Genomic DNA, 19202 nt, shown 5'->3' with positions numbered 1-19202 from the left:
AAGACATCCAAGTTGTAGTCAGGTGGGAAACAGGCAATCGGCAGAGAGTTCCACTGGCGTGCAGTTCTAAGAAAGAAGCTTTGCTCATGGAATCTACGTTTGGATTTAGGCACAGATAAAGAGTGGGGAAAATTATTGACAGTGGTTTCAGCTAGATGGGTGTTTATCGTGAAAGATTGGATAGGGGGGGGCAGAGATTGAAGCTCAGACGAGCACCTGCTATGGAAGTAACGATAAAACAAAAACAAGCTCGCAACATCTCTTCTGTGGGAGAGAGGTTGCAGGGAAGAGATAAGGGCATCCCCCACTAAACCACGAAGTCTATTTTGTACTCTGTCAAAGCAGGATAGGCTGTTTTTAGCAGCTCCTGCCCAGATGTGGCAGCAGTACTCCATCCTTGAACGTACTTGGCTTTTATACAGATAGAGAATTGCATCAGTAGTGAGATATCTTCTGGAATGGTAGAAGGATCCCACCATTTTCCCAGCGTCCCTGGCAGCAGATTTGATGTACGTGTTCCATTTCAGATCAAGAGTAAAGGTCAAACCCAGAAGCTTGTCATAATATGGAGCCTCCCCAAGACGAGAGACATCCATTTCAATTGATGCCAGATGGGGATCACACGTAAAGGCAATTTTTCTAACAGTATTTAAGAATTTATCATCTTTTACATCTGTTTCCTTAATCAAGCCAAGTAACATTAATCCATTTTCTTTTCTGCTGTTTTTCAATACACTTTTGACAAATAGAATCACTTCAAGACACTAATTAGATGTTTGATTAAAAGCACATAACAATGGCTAGAATCAATGCAGCACAATTTATGCTTTCTCCCAAACATTTCAGCTGAATCATTTGCAAAATACAAAATTGTATTTGCAATAAGATAATGGCTGACATGTTACTTCTATTTTAACAGATTTTGTTTTACGAGGGTAGTTCTAAAAGTAAAGCTTCCTATATTTTTTTTAACTCAATGTTGAAGAGCTACGAAAATGGGAGTGGTACCATTAAAAACGAGCAACATTTTGTACTCCGAAATTTATTTTTCTACATAGTCACCACCATTCTCAATGCACTTTTGTTAGGAGTTCAATGACGCATCTCTGCTTCTGACATACGTTCATGATGAGTTGGTTTTTTAGCGTCTCATGCAGTCAATATCTGCAACAAAAAGATGAAACTTTCAGGTCATGAATGCATAAGTTCAATTATCATGACAATGCAATTTGCAATCCCCTCTGATCCATTTGGACAGAATAAAAAAATAGAAGGCATTACTTTTGGAGTGTCCTCTGTACTATTATGTTTTTAATTAGTTTGAAATCTAATAGTTTAACATTTGACATTTTTATCCTCCCCTCCCTTCAAACCATACAAAATTATTTTTTAACTTATGATTTAAATTTTATTAAAATCAAAGTAAAAGACACATATATATAATCTATAATATACATCTCCCCTGTCTGTTTAGACGTATGTATGTATGTCTGCTTAAAACTTTCGACAGAAGCGACAGATTTTCACAAAATCGGTATCGTTTTGAAGTTCGATTGGTCAGACGACAAATATCGAAAAATTGGCTAAAAACATTAATTCCTTCACCCTCAAATGGGAACTTTTCTACAGGGAGAGGTCTCTTTTTTTGCCAATATTTTCAAAAATCATCCCCTCTTTTCGATTGACTAGCCTTAATTTAAACCTTCACCACTTCCAGTTTGGCGATGGGCAAAACAGCAAAGACTTCATGTTTTTTTTTCATGTTCTTTTCCTTCTTCATGGTACGAGTTCGAGCCTGCCTGCCTACTACCACTTTTTTTTTTTTGCTCAACACACACTTCCGAACACCTGGGCAATGCCGGGTACTCAGGCTAGTATATATATATATATATATATATATATATAATACTAAAAATTGAGCCATTTTAATTGAATACCCAAACATTAAAATTTTTCTAGGCTCACAACTTCAGTTGTGTAATCTCTATTTTCATACACTTTTTTTACAATAGCATTGTTGCTGTTTTTTTTTAAGTATTTTGGGGTCTGGTTTCTTGCACTTAAAGTTTCCAAATATGTCTCCTTATTTTGAACCTGTCTTGATAGAAGTATTCCAGCTAATATCTTATTTAACAAAATGGTTTCAATGCCTATCTCAAAATTATCTTGAACAGAATGAAATGCTTTCTAATTCTATTATTTGAATAAAAATTAATCATGCAAAATATATATTAAAAAAAATTAAAAAAGATCATTTTTGAATTTGAATTTGTAAGTTAAGAAGTCAATACATGCAGAATTTTTATTAAATAAACATGTATTTATTTAAAAATTTAAAATAAACTTAGTTTCAACGATATACGTCTTCATTAGGCATAGAAACAGTTTGTGATTTTTTTCTTTCCCCTTTTGCTTCCTTGTGGCATGATATCACTCAAAGAGCAAAGTCTGTGTGAGCTTAAATGTTGATTTAAAAAAAAAAGAAAATGTACCATTCAGGAAGATTGTGAATGGTTTGTCTGAAATAAATTAGAGATTTTTTTATTGGTCTAAACATTGTGTATATTTAAATTAGACTTTTAAGTTAAGCAGCCAATACAATGCAAAAGTTTCTTTTTTTTTTTTAATAAACATAAGCAAAAATCACAAACTGTTTCCATGCTTGATGTATATTGTTGCAACAAGTTGATTTTAAATTTTTAAATAAATAAATGTTTATTGAAAAAAATAAACTACATTGTGTTGGTTTCTCAACTTAGAAACTTTAATTCAAATATTTGCACAACAGTTACATTGAAAAAAAAATCACTAAAAACGTTTTTATTTTTTTTAATTATTTTTTATTTTCTCATAAATTTTCACTTATTCTCATGTTTTAACAATTATGATTTGTAAAATATAAATTAGATTTATTTTCAAATAGCTTTTATTCCTGAAATGACTAATAAAATTCTTGCCAAAATAAATGTAGAAATCTAAAATCTGAAAAATAATCAAAACCAAAAGTTGATTGAATTGAATGGCAATCAATAATGGTCACCAAATTCATACAATCAAAAAAGATCTTAATATTTCAAGGCTTCAAAAATATTTATATTTTTCTCTTACATTTCTAAAATGATTGCATAAAAAATATGTATTATTTAGCATTAAGAACAATGTCTTTTTTGTTACATGATTGTGTGAATTTAAAAAATAGGGTTTGTGAAGAATTTTAAGAGCACCAAGGTCTTTGAGAATATGATTTGTAGTTTAAATTCTTATTAAACATTCCTGATATGAGTTTATGCCTAATTTAAAAGAAATTGATTTCTAGAAATTTAATTTTGATTTCTAGAAAATAAGATCGTAGATAGTTTTTAATTTAAGATTAAATATAAAATTATGCATCTCATTGAAAAAAAAAAATATATATATATTGAGATTAATACAAGGGGTGTTCAATAAATAATACCCCTGACCCACTTCTCATAGCAGTAGAGCAATAAAACTTGACACAAATATTAGTTTTTCTCTACTATAGGTACCACCCATTTCTCTTATCGTTTAATGCACCTCTACTGAGACCAAAGTTCCCAAACCAAGGCTGCATCATAAATGCTTTCTTTTCAAAAACAACTTTATGGCTAGGAAGAAGTGAAAGTCAGAGGGTGTAAGGTCAGAGAGTAGAGGGGATGGGATAGGATTTCATAGCCATATGCCCGTGCTTTTGATCTGAAGACATGTGCATTGTGGAGCAGAGGAAGACTGAGCATGACTTTGCCAGCAGGGGGCTGCAGCCTTGCCTTCTTTTAAGCTGGTGAATCCAATTGATTGGGCTTTGATCTCTCGATTATAGTGATAGACTTAATTTTCATCTTGTGTAATCGGTCTTTTGAAAAACTTTCACTCATCCTCCAAATTCACCCGGAAGCACTCAACGTGTTTTCATTTCTGGAAAGGTCAGCAACCTGAGAATCTATCTGGCAGACATGTTATGCATAAATAAATGATTATAAATGATAGTTTCCACAGATCTTGTAATAATATTGACTTCTTGGGCTTTTTAACAAATAGTTATGCATTGATCTTCCAAAATGGAAGCCTCAACTTGACTGACAAATGCCTCATCAATGAGAGAAGCAGGAGATGACAACCAGGTCTGGGAACTGTTTCCACAGATTTCCGACCATATTCATGATGCCAGCAATTTTACAAGTTTATATGATGAGGCATCATTACCATACGTTTCTTTAATTTCATCAAAACTCTTGTGTGGTGTGCATCGATTTGAATATAAAAATGGGATTACTATGCAACAGGCTTCATTTCACACTTAACTCAGTTCAAACATCTGTAAACTACAATTAGTTCAGAGCCATATAACTCAGAGATATAAATCATTGTACATGCAAAATTTCAGCTAGATCAGACAACTGGAAGTGGGTTAGATGAATTACTTATTTAGCGTCCCTCATACATTAAACTTGAAAATGTTATATCGTAAACATTGAAATTTGTTTATGTATTTTGCAGCATTTTATTTTTATTTTTGACACTTTATGTGGGTAATATCCTTAAATAAACAATTAATTTAGTTCTCATGATGCAAAAAAAAAAAAAAAAAACAATAATAAAACAGCAAGATACATAGCTGAAAATGTTTATCAAACTTTTTACAAGGAGATTTTAAAGTGAATAAAATATCACTGTTGATATTCTGAGTTGGCCATCACTGTTTTTGACATTAGTTCAGTATTAGAATGAAAATTGGAAATCAAAATATTAAGCTTTAATCAAAACCAATTGTATCTACTTAATCGTCATGTCAAAATTAGTAAAATATACAAAAATTAAGAAAAATGATAAAGTAAAAAATTAATTATCAATGAAAATAGTTTTAGAAATAAATTGCAAGTAATACTTAAATAATAAACAGGGAAGATAACTGAAGTCTGTTTTGCTATATTTTACCTGAAAATGATGGTGGTCAATTGATTGTGAACTTGTGAAAGTACATGTTTTATGCAATAATATAGTAATATATAGTAATATATTAATTGCGCTATGACAATTAAGTAGATAACATTGATTTTTAATGAAAATTCATTTCTTTGACTTTTGATTTTTGTTCTCATACTGGAAAAGCACCCTATTTTTAATGTATGCAACTTTGTTTTGAAGGTAAAAGAAAAAAAAACTCAGATCAATTTCATTTCAATTGAAATAGTTTTAGTTGACTCAAAACAATCAATTATAATAAACCAGCAGGCCACACGGCGTTGCCTGGTCATAAAATATGCATAAATATTATATTTTAATTCATACAGAAATTGAGAACTGTGCATGCGAGTATTGTTTTTTCTAAACAATTCACTTCTTTTAAGTAAAAACAAAATAATACTCAAGCTGAGATCAAAACCAAAACCTAAAGATAGTTAGTCAAGTATGATAACCAGCTTGACACAATATTTAAAAAGTGTTTTCAAACCTACTTATTCTTAACATAAGGAATTTATCATATGAACGATTCATGCATGCACATTTGTGAAAATGTTGACAAATGGATAAAAATTTGATGACTCAAGTACCAATTTTTCAATTTTGACCCCTTAGCAGCCAGTTTTTCCAGATGAAAACTGATTAAAAAGTTTTCCCCATATCTGAATACTTTATATACCAAATTTCAAGTTTGTAGATCAAAAATTTGTTGAGAAGTGTCCTCACACACATTCTCACTTTTATAGATATATAGATGAAACATTGATTTTCTAGCAACTAATGGCTCAGTACCTCTTTTCATCATCATATTTAGTTTAACGTCTGGCATATGTTGGGTATGTTTTAGAAATCAACTTCCAAACTAATCTATACATAGTTAGATCTACTTATCTCCCCCCCCACTTCTCCAAAATCCATGCTTATCACCCCTTCTCACTACTAATCCTACTACCTCACCTATTCCACATATACAAATCCAAAAACACTTATTCATTCTTTGAATGTGACCAAACAGTCTTCTTTTTGGTACACATTTTCCTATACTGTCCAGATGTAATCTTCCTCTGAGGTTCACAGATCTAATCTTGTCTCTTAAGATGCACATTACGCATCCATCATGTTATTTTTCTCCATGCAACACATATCCTCACTCCTCAAGTCTTTTAAAGTTAAGTCAAACCTTTTTTAAACTGGACTAAATCACAAGATGGAACTTAATATTCTTGCTGTTGCTAGACAACCAATAGAAAGTGTTTGTATGCAGTATCCTCAATTTGTTTGTTTACACTACGCCTGATGGTGGCAGTCATAATTTCACAGGCAAATTTAAGTAGCACCTGTGGTGCTAAATGTAAACATCAGTCTATCTCTTGTTTAAGTTTCTAGCATTACAGACATGTTAGGTGTATAATTAGCTTGTCAATGGTGTTGATGGATTATTATGAATCGGATTATCTGGTAAATGCTTAATCTGGCAAAGATCTGGAACCAAGAAAGGCTGAACTTTACCCTGAACAAGCCTCTAACTGTGTATCATGGAAAAATAAACTCAGTGCTGACCGTGTATGAAGAATGGAAGAATGTACTGATTAATTGGTAAGAGAGAAATTGTTATTACTTCCCTTGAATGAACATCCAGGAAGTGGAGACTATTTAAGGTATGCTGCTCAGGGTGTGAAGTAAGTGGATCAGTAAATATCTGGAGGAAACATTAACACTCTGCTGCAACAGATAAACAAGGAAATGATCATTTGACCAGAATATTGTATAAAATTATATCTCACATATCTTTCAAAAAAAAAAAAAAAAAAAATTTTTGGTGCTTCTACATTGAACGAACAAATCAAAATATTGAATTCTAAGTAAAACCAATACTACCGACATAATTGTCATGGCACAAATTATGAAAAATAATGAAAAAAGAAATTTATGAAACAGTGAAATAATTATATTAAGCTTACTAAAAGAGAGATAATTAAGTTCTGTTGCTTAAGTTACGGGATGAACGTAATTCAAAAATGTTAGACAAACTTCATCTAAAACTGTTTTCCATTAATAATTATTTTTTTACCTTATCGTTTTTTGTAGTTTTTGGTTATGTTACTATTTGTGACATAAAAATTACATAGATATCATTTGTTTTACTTGAAATTCAATATTTTGATTTTTGGATTTCGTTCATTCAATATAAAAGCACCGATTTTTTACATTAATTAGTATATTATTTTTTTAGTACAAAATTTTTTTCAAACAAAATATGAAACAAAAACTATATAACTCCAAAATACATTCTAACTATCTAAATATCTATAAAAGTGTGTGTGTGTGTGTGTGTGTGTGTACATTTCCCTACACAATAACTCTGTCAATTTTAAGTCTACAGACTTAAAATTTGATATACAGGGTACTGAGATTTGGGAAAATCTTTGTAATCAGTTTTCGGCCAGAAATTTGGCTGTTAAGGGGTCAAAGTTCAACGATTTGACCTTTAAGAACTCTACCAAACTCTTCCGCCAATTTTGAGTATAAACAATTGAAATTTTAGATATAGGTTCCTTGGACATGGATCTAACTTAATAACTTGATTTGAGCCCAAAACAATAAATGTTAAGGGGTCATAATAGGGGTCAAAGTTAACAAATATTTTACCTCTATGGTCTCTACCAAATTACTCGGACAATTTCTGGTCTAAACATTTGAAATTTTACATAAAGGGTATTCAGAGACAGGGCAAGCTTTTTAATCGGTTTGGGTCGAAAATTTGAGCTATCAATATATAAATGTATGTATGTATGTTTGCATGTCTGCCTAAAACTTTCGACAGAGGCGACAGATTTTCACAAGATCATTATCGTTTGAAGCTTGACCCTTCAGACGAAAAATTGGCTAAAAACATTAATTTCTTCACTCTCAACTGGGCACTTTTCTACAGGAAGGGGTCGCTTTTTTCGTGGATATTTTCGAAATTCATCCCCTCTTTTCAATTGTCTAGCCTTAATTAAAACCTACCTCACTCCCGGTTTGATGGTGGTCATAACAGAAAAGACGTCACGTTTTTTTTCCTGTTCTTTTCCTCCTTCACGGTACGGGTTCGAGCCTGCCTTCCTACTACCACTTTTTTTTTTTTTTTTGCTCAACATACACTTCCAAACACCAGGGCAATGCCGGGCTGAAATGCTAGTATAAAAATAAAACCAGTTTTAAATATTTATAAAATGTTCAATGATAATTTAAATATCATTGAACATTTTATAAATATTTCAGTTGGATTGATGTAATTTTATTAGCAAGGTGTCATGTCTTTTTTTTTTCTAAACCTCCATTTGTATTACGTGGATTATTTGAACTACTGTTCACATCTTGAATGTTAATTCTTACGTTTCAGTTGATGTAACCTTTGACCTTCTTAAGGTGTGTTTTGTGGAACTCAGGAATCTATGTGGATTTCAAACAGAACCTTTATTTAATCCATGGAGGTAGCTTGCTCTCATTCTGTTTGCCATGACCATGTCTTAAGTAATTTGTAATTGTATTACTAGTATTGCACATAATGAGGATTGAATCACCAATGTCTAAAAGACTGTCCACAAGGGTCCATAGTGCAACAAATACAAGTGTTAAGTAATAAGTTTCAGCTGATATTTTTCTAGAGGTTGAAGGTTCAATCCTCAGTACAGGCAATACTAAGGAAACAATTATGAATTACTTAAGATTTCTACTCGGTCGTAAGTGATGGAATTAGAACAAGCTACCCCTCATGAATTAAATAAAGGGTCCGTTCAAAATTCTTTATAGATTTCCAAGTTTAAGAAGATGCACCTGATTAGAGATTACGTCGACTGAAATGTTGTGAATATAACATCCAAGATAAGAATAGTAGTTTGAATAAGCGAAATTGCCAATCCCCCATCTAAAAAATTTTGAAAGGTAAACCTTCATTATTAATCTTTTATGCAAATGAGCTTGTTGGAATGAAACAAAAGTATAATGCAAAGGGGAGTAACTCCTTACTTCTTTGGGCAAAGTCGCCTCCCTTTATCGGTAGTCCTAACCTTTAAATTCTTGCGACTTCTCGCGAGATCAATGACTGGAAGTGGACACAGTGGGGGGAAAACAGAGTGACTTTGAAAATGGTGAGATGAACATCATTCCCATTCATCCATTTATCATATTTGGACTTCTAACTTTCATCTATTATGTTTTGAATTGTAGTGACGTGTGTGTGCGTGTCTTCTTAATAAACGTATATCGTTATGTAACAGTGAACCGTTTCCGTGTTTGTTCGTAAGTGTCATGTTCTTTCTTCATGAGCAACGTGACCATACCAACGTGAAGGCTGGACTCCCTATGGTAAGATATTTTATGTTATACTGATCTAACGCATCCCACGATATAACAGAGCCCATTTTTAATTGAAATTTAACTACATTTTTTGTATATATAATGAAATAATAAAGTTTTAGCAAAATAATTTAATTTTAGCATTTTATTATTTGCAGGTGACATTTTTGGCATTACCAGACTCTTGTATTTAATTTTCATCGCTAAAAAATAAGATCATGTTTTTTTTCTTAGGATTAAACCATGAACATGAATTTTAAATAAACTTATTTACTCATAAAGGTTGAAAGTCGGTTGTAAAAAAAATAAATAAATAAAAACTCCTAGCCCAGTTTGAAAAATACCACTCTTTGCAAAAATTGTAGATTCCGGAGACCCAATTTGTTTTCAATACTTTTTTTTTTTTTTTCTGTTATGATCTGAGATAACTTTCATTTTTAAATTTGTGATTTTTTCAATATTGGCTTTTTCCATTATTCCAACCAAACAAAAATTGTTTGTTTTTTTCATGTTCTTTTTTTTTTTTTTTTTTTTGTTAGTTAAAATCCATGAAAATATATAATATACATATACAATAGGAAAACTGTATATACTTATAAGAATAAAAAAATTATTCATAACTTTTCTCTGTTTTGATATTCGGATAATGATTAGTCAGCACATTGATCAGCGATTGTTGAATGGCATCAACTTGCACTGGTGGGCAATATTCATCTTCTGAAGATCTAAAAACAGAAAAATAGAGATTTATATTATTTTAAAAGAAAAAATAGCAAAGCGTTGCAAGGAATTGAAATGCCATCATTATTTGTGCTATAAGAGAAACATCTAAATAGGTACAAGCCATTGCTTTTTTTCATTGTGATATACTCGATCTATTGGGATTAATATTTATTGTAACTATTGTGACAAAAAAAGCGACTAAATAAAGAAAGTTAAGAGTTATTGCCCTTTGCTCTTGATTACAGCCTTTGATGACTGAAGTTCAAGAGGCCAGTGAGAGATGAGCAAGATGGCGACACGCCAGATACTCAATATCATCATGTAAATAATTTAATATTTCTACTGTACATAAAATAGGTTAAAGTACGTATGAGACTATATACTTATTATTATGAGATCCTGATGTTACATTTCTCTGAACACAACACCTATATACTACTAAAATATGTTTGTTCGTTATGGAAGTCTAAGTATGTATCTCAATATAAACAAGCACCAAAAGTTCAAATCGGATTGGTTAAGATAAGAGATACCCAGAGAGGTTGAATACATAAATTAGAGAAACTGTAGAAAAATGACAGAAGTAAATAGACAGCACACAAAATATAATTCATACATGTTTAACATTTTAAACATTGATTGTCATTTTCTCCAGTGTTTATCCAGCAAAGTCAAGTCAGCACATATATGATCAAAGGTTTTGTCAGAAAAAAACTCTGGATATCTTGAGATCTTATTGTAGAATAGTCAACTAATTTTGTTTCAGCCATCCTCTTGGCCATTTTCCAGAGGCTTCAATCCTGAATCTCATTTTCACAATATTTCATTGTTTGTATGCATTACATGTTTTTACCAAAGCAGATAATTTTCGCGTCTTTTGTTCAAGATCAGCGTAACTTTGGACACAGTTGAGTCCAACGCAACAGCCTGGTCTCCATAAATGATATTTTTCTTTCTGCTTACTTCATTAATTGCCAACATTCGGAGCTATACAAATCAAAAGTAAAAGTTTGAAACGTTGACATTTTATACAAACTGACATAGCTGTGTTTCAGTTATCAGCTTCCAACTGACTACAATAGGATTGCTTTCAAGTCTAATGTAAACAAATTCTTACTGACCCGTCCTCTTCAATAACATGTCATCATCTGTGTGCATTACATGACCATACCAGCAGAGACGATTTTCTCCGATTTTTGATGTCATAATTGACTTTCTCTTATTTAATTATTTACTTTATTCAATTTTTAATATTTTTTATCAGTTGCCATTCCTCCCACTAAAATTCTAAAAAATTCAATAAAGATGAAGAAATATGTACAGTGATAAAATAACAAAAATTCTCATGTTTTTAGTCGTATATTAATATTCTTTTATACTGCATAATTTTGTACAATTTTTCTTCCTTCAGTTGTTGAGGCCAAAAAGGAAAAGAAAAATATCAACAAACAATTTAATCATGTCGTCGTCGTAAGAACTCATCTTTATGAAAAGCATACAGCAAATCATGTTAGCACACCAGTTTCTGTTAGATCATCAATATTAAGTGACAGTGAACCTGGTCAGTATTAAAATGGGAAATACCAGGTTCTATCTGCTTGTATTGGCATTGTTTCCAGTCGTCTTCAACTTCTCCTTGCCACTGGTCTTAAGCAGTGCTGATTTAGGAGAGATATGGTTAGAGAAGAGATTGTGAAACCCTTTCTTCATAGGCATCTTTATTATCTCCCAAGACTAAACAGAGGCTATGACTTATTAGGGTGATGGAAATGACATATGCCTTCTCCCATCTAAAATTTTTATTATTCAAAAAATGCTGATTATTATGAATTACACAGCAAAATTTTAAACAATCATTTTCTTCTTTGATTATCTGTTGCAGCAGGGTGTTAATATTTTCAATAGACTCTAGACATTAACTGATTCATTTACTTCACACCCTGAGCAGTCAGCATGTCTGCCTTAAAGTCTCCACTTCATGTATATTCACTCAAGGGAAGTAATCCATGATCTCTTTCTCTCTTATCAATTAAGCAACACTTTCTTCATACAGTGTCTGCATTGGGTTTCTTCTATTGAAATTATTATGGAGTCACTAATTGGGTGCCCTGTGATTGGATAAAAAACAACCCATCACAGGTTACCTTTTTAGAGTTTCGCCCAACCCTATGAGAGCGGGTTTTACAAATGCCCTTCCTCTATTGCTCGTGTGAACTCCCAGCGGCAACACATTCTCGTCTGTTTTCGCCATCATCTAAACACCAGACACGTGATGTTTTCATACAGAAACAGTAGCACAGAACTCAAGGTTCTATTTGTTCAAACCAGCCCAAAAGACGCAGGAAATATAAAGCAGTTCTCGGATGTATCTTTTAGATAAGTTCCCCGCAAACTGACTGTTTACAAACACCTTTTTTTTCCATACTTCATCTGTAAATACAATTTTTATAACATTTACAACTGTGCTGTGTTCCTTTCTCTTTGTCTGCATCACTATATTTTGTTACTGAATATAATATAATACTTCCTCCATAATACCCTGACCAAGCTTTTAACTGTGTAAGTCCAGCTGTCTTTAGATTTTTTATATGTACACCAAAGGAACACAAACGTAGAGTCAGGCAGATACTTTCACCCTCCCCCACTAAAAAAACAAAAAACAAAAAAAAAAATATTAAAAGAAAAAAATGTTAAAATTGCTAGTAAAAAAATGTCAATGTTTTTTAAGGTCTTCTAATTCTACATATACGTTATGACCTTGCAGGCCGGTAATAATCAAGACAAACACAGTGGTATAATAAACAAAAAGTGCATTGATGAAAATATGTTAGAGAAGTGCATGTCATAAATCGCTGTTATTTACTTCCTTTCCACTACAAGAAGATGTGACGCAAGGTCGAAAGGTGGGAAGAGTCAAACCAGCACCCCTAAAGGAAGAGCATTTGGCCTGTTAAAAATTGCCGGAGTAGACCCGTTAGCATTCCCTGGTAAGAGTGCCTCAGACAGTAAGGAATAAACATACTCCACCCATAATATGGAAAACAAGGCCCTGGAGGATGAACCTCCTAGGTATTACCAAGAACAGTCTGGCAGATAAAAAGCCACCAAAATGACAATTTCTGCCCGACTGATTGTTGAGATCAAAATCTTTACTGGCATGTATCAGCAATCGAAGCAAATGGCCAAATAAATGGTGCGAATTGTCGAAATGTTTAGACGTAACTATATTTATCGTCTCTAGGTATGGTACTTTTACAGACTTTGAACCAGACGTATCTAAGCGTCCGCTCGGCTTTACCTGGAACATGACATCAACCGCCAGATTATGCTGAGCGTCGCCAATGATCAAATATTAACAATAGTATGACACAAAAAAATGGAAAATGTAAGACAAAAACATAACGACCGTGAATTTGTTTTCATATTTGTTTAATGTTTCATGGCAAACATTTTTATCTAAAATTAATAAATATGGTGCCAATAGTCTCCATGCTTTCCATATAACATCTAGTTTCTTTTTGCTTTTGTTTTGTTTTTGCTTTTTCTCTCTTCCAATATTTATCTGAAAGTTGTCTGCTCGTTGCTCGACGTCTTATGTAAGATGTTTTTTTATTTTACTTGAGAGTCACCATTTATCAAGGCCTGAAAGCCACTCAATGGTAAGGGTTAATATAATGAGTGTAAGATGATAGTGTAGTGATTGTTAATTGTGTAAATTGAATAGAATTTTATTATTTATGGGGACGGCTCAACAAGAACTAGTTTACATTGGATTTGATTACAAGCAAACCAAGCGGTTGATGACGTCATGTTCTGGGTAAAGCCGAGCAGATGCTTAGATACGTCCGGTTCAAAATCTGTACAAATACCCCATTAATTCCTGAAATGAGTAGACCAGCTTACCTCATAATAATCTGTATTAAAACAAGAGCTTACCTTGCTATAGTAACAATTGTGGGTTGTGGAAGACATGAGAAAATGGTATCAGCATGTTGCATTAAGCTGTCAATTTGTGCATCTGTACTGATATGGTGTGGCAGTTCTGTATCATCACATGTGCAGCCAGCATCATGGACTAGAATATAGTCAACATCGTCAGATGAAACCTGTAAATCCTTCACAAGAGATTCTAAGATATCCCATCTATTTTTGAAAAAAAAAAAAAAAAGAAAAAAAAAAAGAAAGAAAAAAGAAAAGAAATACAATATTTTTATATGGCTATGTTTTTATTTAGTATGTAATTACCAAAATAGATAAAAGTTTTTATATTTTAAGTTCTCAATATTTTATAAAATACATAGATTAATTTGTTTTGTAGACATAAGAAAGATGTGTTTGGTTATGGTGCCTAAAACCAGGGAAAGAACCCGGGATATTTAGATATGTTCGGTTAAACAATTCCTTTTGTCAACAACAGTAACAACATTTGCTCATAATAGTAGCAGTAATTATTTTTGCCAACAACAGTAGTATAATTCTATTCACCAATAATAGTGATGAAATTCACTGTTAATATCAACAGTAGCAGTAGTCGTTTCTTCTCTTCTGACAATACGAGAGATAAACATCTGTTAAAACACACACACAAACAACATGGTGTCCAAAACAAAACTCCCAGCAAAAAATCTCTGCTTCGCTTTATATATCCAGGTAAGGTCACTTGGTGGTGTCTGTGTGAATCCTACTTACCGCAGCGAACATGTGATCAGATTAGATACTTGATTACAACTTGGAGGCTGCATTTTCTGTGTCAAATCTCGTGTCTCATTCTTTTGCAGCTCAGATTTCTCGTGCACTTGATTCTCTTCACCCTCAAAATTTGTCAGCTTTTGTCAAAATTTGTCAGAAAGCTAAACAATTTCTGCTAACAACAAATTTGATCTTAATATTTGTGTAAATATAATTGTAATTCTCCTGGTACAGATTCCAAAAACAAATTAGCAATTTAATTACTTGAAATTTTTCACATGATCCCAGCATTCTATCATATACGGACAAAATAGCAACTTGTGTTCAATGAATTGGATACAATGAATCATTTTTAATTTCTAGCATTTTTTTTATTTTAGGATTAAATAATCTCCAAATAGTTGCCACGTTACAAAACAGACAAAATGAAATCAGACAATAGTTGCAATGCCTGTAGATGAACTTGTTCATAATATTGATCATTCTTTAACCTGTTTATTAATGCAAAAAACCAAAATATTTTATTTTATTTTTTTTTTTTTACATAGGCGTCACCACTTATCAAGGCCTATAGGCCACTCAAGGATAAGGGTTAAAGAGTGTAGAGTAGTCAAAAGGACAATATAGTAATCGATAGTAATGGAAGTTCGGTAAATTTGTTAACTTAAGTGGAACGGCTCATCAGAAACTTGTTCACGTTGGACTTGAAGACAACCATATTATAGACAGCTGGAAAGCAGGAAAACGGAAGACAATTCCACAGGCGTGCAGTTCTAAGAAAGAAGCTTTGATCATGGAATCTATGTTTAGGTTTAGGTACAGATAAAGAGTGGGGAAAATTATTGATAATGTTTTCAGCTAGTCTAGTGTTTCTTGTGAAAGTTTGGCGAGGGGGGGACCATAGATTGAAGCTCAGTTGAACACTTTCCATGAAAATAACGATAAAGCAGAGACAAACTCGCAACATCTCTTCTGTGAGATAGAGGTTGCAGCGAAGAGAAAAGGACATCTCCCACCAGGCCAGGAAGTTTGAAAACAATAAAAAAAAAAAAGCTGGTTTTAAAAAAAATTGTGGAAATAAAACTTATATAATTCAAGTTAATGGTTTTACAAAACTTTAAATTTTTAGGGAGTTAAATCCCTTTTAGAGCGTTTAGGAGTAAGGTCATATTCTCTTGCTTGAGCCCAGGTCCTTATTATAATAGCATTACAAGCGTATGCTGCACATCCTGGACATCAGCAATATTACATACCTAATGTGCTTCAACAAGTCATATCTTTTTTATTGGTGGGTTAATTTTTAAAACAATTACATCGCTGGAAAGAGAATAGAATGTTTTTATGCTCCTAGTTAAAAATGAAAAAATGTTAAAAATTTATGAAAGCAAAAAATGAAACTTTTTTTCAATGTTTATATTTCATACGTTTCTCTTTTTTTTTTCATTTTTCTTAAACTTTTTCTTCTAGGGGATGGGACATCCAACCAGATGTCTGACATTTACCCCTATTTTAGTGAGTCCAACCAAGAAATCTTTTCAGGATTCTAGCCGTCCCTTTCAGTGCAATCGTTTGTATTTCACTTGCACTTGGTTCACCGGGTATGCTTGCTATGTACTTTTTAAAGTTCTTTTTCATAAGCCCAGTTGCTCCTATGATGACTGGTATAATTGAAATGTCTTTTATACGTTACGTTTGGATACACATGTGCAGGGTTAAATTTGATTGGATATAGCTGAAATTTTACAGGCTATATAAGCATAGAAGTCCATCTCTACTGGACTTTGATTTATATTTTTACGACCACAGGAAGCAAAGTTACGACCGAGCAAAGTTGACAAAGAATATTTCAAAATTGATAAGATAAATTGGTATATATTATCCATTTTCATATAGATAATAGTTTCAGAATTATTTTCATGTATATGTAAATATTTGATAATTATTAATTGTGCGGAAATTTCTTTAAAGTGTTATCTTTTATAAAAATTAAAATCTGTTTAACGGGGAAATGACCAAAGTCAGTGCATTAACGAGTTTCTTTCGTATTCTCTTAAAATTTTTTAAAAAATTTAAAAAATGTTTTTGTGTTTGCTTTCAAAACGAAAGCAGAAAAATCAATTTCATTTTTTATTCTGAGTTTGTCAATTTAAAAAAATTATTTTCAAGTTTTTCAAATTTGATTTCCAAACAATACTATTTTGTTGTTTTTAATGCTTTTAGTACAGATGTACTAAAAGCATTAAAAAAAAAACCAACAAAATGTACTAAGTACATGCGTTTCTGTCATCATGGTATTTATAACTTCTTTACTTGTACTTAAGGTAAAATTGTGTTTTTTAGTGGTAAAAAAAAAAAACAAAGAACAAAAAAACAAATATATAACAAATAAAAGGTACTTGTGCACTTATGCTACCATGCTGAATAATTACATTATTTAGAAACTCATTTTTAACATGGGGAAGAAAGGGTGTTCTGTTAACTATTCTATAAATAATGTAAAGGTTTCATAATAACTTAAAAATAAAAAATTATACAAAATACTGTTAGAAACACACCCAATATATGTTACCATAATATATATTAGGTGGTTTTCTAAGAGTATTTTGTTTTATTTTTATTTTTAAGTCATTTTCAAGATTTCAAATATTTAGGTATCAATTAGCAGCCATTTTTCTTGTTTTCACCTACTGCTCGACATTATATGTTTTTCAAACTGATTAAACATTTTAAAGTGAGTAAAACCACTAAAAACTTTTCCAGATAGGTAGAAAAGAAACTTATCTTGCCTTTGATAACATTTATTTGTTATATATTTTAATTTTTGACCATTTTTTTTTGTACCTCTGTGGATTGTAAAACATACTCTGCTTTTGTTTTGTTTTTTTTACCTTTGGATTGATCTGTCAATTGGAGCTTTTGGATTTTTATTAAGAATGTGAAACATTTTTTCGAGTTCCTGCAATTGTTTGCTCCTGGATTCTACACATTCTTTTACAGCCTGAAAGTTAAAAAGACAAAAATTAGATAATACTTAAGTGAGACCGCATTTTAAGCTTGAAAATGTGGTCAAATATCAAAGGTTTTCAGAACAGAAGAGTCACAGTCAAAAATCTGATGCTCAACATAGAACGGCATCAGTTTCTATTCATTATAACACACAATAATTAGCAAAAAGAGAACTAAAAACCTCACTTATAAACATAATAAGGTTTATTTACATTAAACAACAACAGGAAAGTAGAAAGTGGACATTGGCTTTACTTTCAGCAGCTTTATGACTCTCGCTTCCTTTATTTTGTCCTTTAGTTCTCACTTTTGATAAGTGATGCTTCTGACAAAGGAAGAAGAATTGCTGTTTTCTGGGTTGGAATCTATCCAGCTAACACTTACTGTTGGCAAGTTTTTGATCTTGAAGTGGTATTTTTTGAGCTTCTTACATCAAGTGGCTTTATAAAAAGACCCCCACCCTCACCCAAATGTTCGTTTTTCACTTCTCCTACACGTGCAGTAGTGAAAGATGCAGACAAATCTTGTCTTAAAGATATCACAGATCACAGTTGTCAGTCCCGTTTTCATGAAACAGTGACTATATTGCCATTCTTATTTTTGAAAAATAATTGATTATAGACACTTATGAGGCTTCTTGGTTGTGGAAGACACATAAGAGTTCCCTTTGGGATCTGTGCCAGAATGAACAAATAGACTTCCTCAGCATCAGCAGTGAAGTGACGGTTACTCAGTGGCTAATAACACGAACTGACAACCTGGGTGTGCACAATTCGAACCTAGGTCGTTCCACAGAAACGGTTTAACTTAGGGATGTGGGCAACTTTCACATAGTTCCTCCCATAAGTACCAAATATCCTAGAAAGAATTCCTAATAGAAAGATATCAGGGAAAGGAATGGCAACAAAATCATTAGGAATAATATTCAACAACAACAAAGCATTAGCAAGAGAATGGTAGAAAAGGTTAGAAAATACAACTAAGTGATATCGAAATAAAATAGGGATGATCTGATGGTATAGTCTACAGTAAAGGTGACATTGTGCCACTTCACCTCTTCCTTAAGAGCATCAGGCTGAACACTGATAACAACTGCATTCTAAGGTATGAAGTGTGTTCCAAATGTAATGCCTCCTACTATTTTTATTGCACCTGAATGGTTCAGAGGGAATTGCAAATTGCATTGTTATGATGACTGAACTTATGCATTCATGACCTAAAATTTTCATCTCTCTGTTGCAGATATTAATCGTGTAAGACTCTTATAAACCAAGTTTTTGGCCAACACTGTTTCCTAGTTAAGATTCTGTTCACGTTTGACTTACATTAAAATTTCTGTTAATATTTGGTTATGCCTTTCAAGTAGATCATTATTTTAGGGAGAAATAATCGATAGTAGTAATGATGCTTATGTTGAAGTTCTTGGCCATATCTCATACTTTGGCACTGTCAAATCCACCACC

General features: G+C 32.3%; 1 protein-coding gene across 1 annotated transcript in view; it reads right to left on the bottom strand.

Annotated features, from left to right (window-relative positions):
* Positions 1 to 1005: 1005 nt before the first annotated feature.
* LOC145261260 (UPF0489 protein C5orf22 homolog) overlaps positions 1006 to 19202 on the bottom strand; it is a 37436-nt gene continuing 19239 nt past the window's right edge. Inside the window, exons 6-9 of the mRNA XM_080119749.1 lie at positions 17622 to 17731; positions 13981 to 14187; positions 9943 to 10046; positions 1006 to 1164 (exon numbers count right to left, since the gene is read on the bottom strand). Of these exons, the coding sequence (XP_079975875.1) occupies positions 1142 to 1164; positions 9943 to 10046; positions 13981 to 14187; positions 17622 to 17731 (444 nt within the window). The 3' untranslated portion in view covers positions 1006 to 1141. The remainder of the gene's footprint in view (positions 1165 to 9942; positions 10047 to 13980; positions 14188 to 17621; positions 17732 to 19202) is intronic.

This window comes from Euprymna scolopes, chromosome 1 (assembly GCF_053919585.1).
Source record: "Euprymna scolopes isolate OS-2025 chromosome 1, ASM5391958v1, whole genome shotgun sequence".
NCBI lineage: Eukaryota > Metazoa > Mollusca > Cephalopoda > Sepiida > Sepiolidae > Euprymna > Euprymna scolopes.
This window is presented reverse-complemented; position numbering and strand designations above follow the sequence as displayed.